The sequence below is a fragment of the Sinocyclocheilus anshuiensis genome, unplaced genomic scaffold (genome assembly GCF_001515605.1).
Source record: "Sinocyclocheilus anshuiensis isolate Anshui unplaced genomic scaffold, SAMN03320099.WGS_v1.1 scaffold856, whole genome shotgun sequence".
Taxonomy (NCBI): Eukaryota; Metazoa; Chordata; class Actinopteri; order Cypriniformes; family Cyprinidae; genus Sinocyclocheilus; species Sinocyclocheilus anshuiensis.
In genome coordinates, this window is record NW_015552603.1 from 601,047 (window position 1) to 605,904 (window position 4,858).

General features: G+C 38.2%; 1 protein-coding gene across 1 annotated transcript in view; it reads left to right on the forward strand.

Annotated features, from left to right (window-relative positions):
- gas6 (growth arrest-specific 6) overlaps positions 1-4,858 on the forward strand; it is a 23,392-nt gene that overhangs the window by 8,441 nt on the left and 10,093 nt on the right. Inside the window, exons 7-9 of the mRNA XM_016456871.1 lie at positions 2,050-2,169; positions 3,261-3,386; positions 4,601-4,722. Of these exons, the coding sequence (XP_016312357.1) occupies positions 2,050-2,169; positions 3,261-3,386; positions 4,601-4,722 (368 nt within the window). The remainder of the gene's footprint in view (positions 1-2,049; positions 2,170-3,260; positions 3,387-4,600; positions 4,723-4,858) is intronic.

The window sequence follows — 4,858 nt, forward strand, 5'->3', positions numbered from 1 at the left end:
GGCTGTAGCCCAGGGGCCTCTGGTTATCTTAAGGTGCCCCTGGCAGCACGGACCGTTTATCAGCTCTGACCAATAATTGAGTGCAGCACAAGCAAACTGGTCTCGCTCAGAACAGGTTTACTCAGAAACAGGTTGATCTCACGACACTGTTACTGCACAGTGCTGTGAGATCCAGATCTAGAGAGAAGCATTCAAATTCAAAAGCATTCAAGAAATCTCTGTTATAAATAGATCAAACAGCGCTAACGCAGAAAACCAGAAGTAGAAACATTAAATATAACCATGCTGTTGTGGCAGAAAGAGTCTAATGTTATTACATTATTCATTTTAGGGTTTGTACAAGCTTTTGAGAGAGAAATTCAAGCACTTTTCAGTGACTTTCAAGTATTTCACACAACTATTTCCAGCACTTTAAAGCTCTTGGAGAGTAATTAGCTGGTGAAGTGGAGTTGTAGAGTTAACAAAAGTTATCGTGTGCATTGTAATGTTCAAAGCAGATGTCAAATGCCAATAGACCAGGAAGATCTTAAAATGAGCGCTTCATTCATAAATGTGTGCGACCTTCACGCTGTGGAAATATATACTGGAACACAGAAGACAACTCAACGCTGAAAAGGGGCAGAGCTACATATGGTCTATAGTAGCACAGGTTGTGCTAGTAGATGTTGAACCCTGCAGGATCATCCATCATGTTCTGGAGCAGTGTCTGAGTTAGCATAAGCTGAGCAGTGTATTATGCAGGGAACATTTAGAATGCTAGTGTCAGTATTGTTTGCTAAGTTAAGAGTAATTAGAACACCTTAGCAACCAAATAGTGATGCTATAGCAATTTCCTACCAGCGTGCAAACAACTACTCAGAATATCTTAGCGCCACATTTTAATGCCCTAGAAACCACCTGCAACACCCTAGCGACCACATAGCAATACCCTGGCAAATACCCACAACACCCCAGCAACCGCATAGCGGCGTGATCACAACCAATTAGAACAGCTTAGCAACTACATACCAACAATTGTTGTTATACTGTTGTAAGGGTAATCTCCCAGAACACTCTAGCAACCACATAGCAACAAATTAGAAAATTTTAGCAACACATACAAGAACACCATCGCAATTGTATAGCAACAAATTACATCTCCTTAGTAACCACATAGCAATACCCTGGGAATCAGCCAGAACACCCTAGCAACTGCATGTTAAAACCAATTAGAACACCTTAGCAATCACTTAGCAACAAATTAGACCACCTTAGCAACCACGTGGCAATACCCTTGCAATCACCGAGAATAAATTAGTAACCACACAGCAACAAAGTACACTACCTTAGCAACCACATTGCAGTACCCTAGCAATCACTCAGAACACCTCAGTAAACACAAAACAAAAAGACTGTTCTAAATAACAAATATTCAGAACACCTTGGCAATCACTCAGAACACCCTAGTAACTACATAGTAACATGGGGACCAGTTAGTACACCTTAGCAACCATGTAGCAACACCCATTGGTATATGGTTGTTAGGATAATCACCCGGAACACACTAGAAACTACATAGCAACAAATTAGAACACCTTAGCAATCACTCAGAAGACTCTAGACACTGCACAGCAGTGTGTTAACAACCAATTAGAACAACCATATAGCAGCAAATTAGAACAATTCAGTAACCACATAGCAACACCCTGGCAATCACTCAGAAGACCATAGGAACTGCATAGCAGTGTGTTATTATCAACCATTCAGAACACCTTAGCAACTGCATAGCTACATCCTGGCAGCCAGTTTTTTTGCTGTTTCTTTTGTAGATGGTTTTTAATGTAGTTTCTCTTCAGCACTGATCCGCTGTGAGTCACTGAACCCGATGAAGGAACGTCAGTTGGAGCACAGAGCCGCATTCATGTCTCTGATGATTCATTCACATCCTCTTCATGTTCAGAGGAAAGTGTGAGCGACTTTCTGCCAGAACGTCCAGAGCTCCGCCCACCAGCGCAACTCCAGCCAATCACCCGAGCTCTTCCTGATTGGTTGTGTGTTTGTGGTTTGCAGATGTAGATGAGTGCAGCAGAGGGAACGGCGGCTGTGAGCATGACTGTAATAACACCATGGGCAGCTACCGCTGCTCCTGTCGTCACGGATACCGGCTGTCGGGTCACCACAAGTGTCTGGGTGAGTGTGAGCGGCGGCGCTGGAAAATCTGTGTTTGCACTGGCGTTACTGGAGTGGAGGACGTCAACAAACATTACTTCTGTAGACTGTGATATTTGCATGTGAGCTCCGATTTAACACAAAATTGTGTTAAAAAGTATTTATTTTAGTTTGTGGTTAAAAAGTTTAACTTGGGTTTTACTCAAATTTAGCTTAGTGAACTTGAGAAAGTGCTGCAGTCCAAATGAAATAATTTAATTGATATTTATTTTTATTTAAATCAAATTTTTTTATTATTTTAAAATTATATTGATACGTTTGTATTATTTTAATATTTAATAAAAAATATATTATTTTATTATTGGGGATACATGAACTTTGTGCTTTTGAATGCAGTGTAGGCCTTTTTGGATAAACCAATTTTTTTTATATATATATATTTATTATTTTAATCCAACTTATTTTTAATATTTTTAATCTTTTTTTTATTTAGTTAGTTTAATCTTATTCTTTATAATTAATTTATTATTAAATTTTTGCCCTGTTTTTCCTTTAAGCTCCTCAGCAGTATAGCATGGTGCGAGCAACGCCATGGTCATGGGTTCGATTCTCAGGGAATACATGAACTGTGTACTTTGAATGCAGTGTAGGTCTATTTAAATAAAAGCATCAGCCAAATGCATAAATGTGAAAGAATGAGAGAAGCACAAAAGCCACCGCAGACACTGAGGATAATTGATGTATACTAAGAGAGCTGTGAGATCCTGTAGTTCTGTATCCTTTTCTGTATGATGTGTGTCTGCCCACATGCTGCAATATAATATTTAAGATTGATGAAAACTTTCTGAAATTCCTGTCAGTTTTCAGCCATTGGTTGATCATTGTTCATCTTGTTTATAATGTGACATTTTATTCACAGCTGCAAAGACTTTCTCCTCCAGAATGAAAGCTGCAGAAAGAAAACCCAGATTATTTGTCATAGTAAAATGACTTTAGTAGCAGTACATCTCATTTATGATCACATTACATCAGATCGTCCAGCAGTGCAGTGACTGTAGAATCACTGCACATATGAGCAGAACATGTCACTGCGTTTCCTGGTTTTTCCACAGATGTGGACGAGTGTGTGGAGACTCCAGATGTGTGTGGATCCGCGCACTGCTCAAACCTCAATGGGAGCTACGACTGTCTGTGTGAGGAGGGATTCGTCTATGACAACATCACCAAAAGCTGTGTAGGTGAGTTAACAGGATCTGGCCATACAGCGAGCTAACGCTCTTATAAAGAGCTACAGTATATTTATAAATGAAAGGCTGGATACTTATATATTCTCAAAAGCAAATGCACTACATGAGCGCTCATGTCACCAGACTAACACACACACATGCTTATTTTCAGATAAGAATTTTTTTAATATACTATTATAGTTTTTATTAATATTTTCCATTTTAAATTTAATTTAAAGTTTAGTCAATTTTGTTGTGTTTTTTTTATATATGTTTAACTAAATTAAAATAAGAAATGGAGAAAATAAGAATTATGGTTTTCATTTATATTTTCATTTTAGTTTAATTTTTAATAATTTTGTTGTGTTTTAGTCATTTTTATTAGTTGTTTTGATAACAAAAGAAAATGTCCATGTTGTTTTCATTCATTTTTATTTCAGTTTTAGTTATTGTAGGTCATCAAGTTAAACTAATTGAAAATGAGAAATTTTGCCTTGGCAAATAGCTGAAATAAATTTGTACAAAATTCAGTAAACATTTATTTTATTTCAAGTAACAAAATAGGTTCTTTTAAGGTTTTAGTTAACTATAATAACCCTGGCCTGATTGTGGCGTCCTTCAGCAGTCTGAAGGAGCTGATCATTTCATCATAATGTCCCTGTACTCACTTATATGTCTCTCAGTCTCAGCACAGGACGCCTCAGTCTCATTATATGATGTGCTTTTGGGAACATCCATTTTTTTGTGACTTTTCACCTAGTCAGAAATGTTGAGATGAAACTGGTTACGTAACAGCTGAAAAGATCCACTTCAGTTTTTACACAGTTGACCAAGGAACATTCTTCTTGCTTATTTGTGGTTCATCCATTTAAACATCTTCCCATCATTCCCATGAACACTGTTACAATCAGAGTTGGAAATTCAACAGAAGATTCATGATCACTATTTTCTCCTCCTGATCTCTCGTATATGTCAGCGTGTACAATGTCATCCAAAAGATTATATGTGTGTCTCACTTCAGGTCACTGTTCTTGTTGACTCTTAAAGACACATAGAGCGGGTCAAGAATGAAACCCTCAAATTGGGGTTTATAAATGCTGTGTTTTCATATTAATGAGAGATGAAAATGTTCAGCTGGTGTTTATAATCAGGGTGTTCTGATGATGGTTAGTGTGTTTTGATAAGCTCTGTTTGAACTCATGAATTGCTCCTGTTGTTGCGGTCAGACGTGGACGAGTGTGAGTCGGATGTGTGTGAGGAAGAGTGCGTGAACACGGCAGGAAGTTTCCGCTGCTACTGTGATGGACGGCAGGGGAAGAGACTGGGACAAGATCTCAGGAGCTGTGAGGTGATCACATACACACACACACACTGACTGATCTTTAAACCATCATGAAGACATGGGCAGGATATATACAGTGGGTACGGAAAGTATTCAGACCCCCTTCAATTTTTCACTCTTTGTTATATTGCAGCCATTTGCT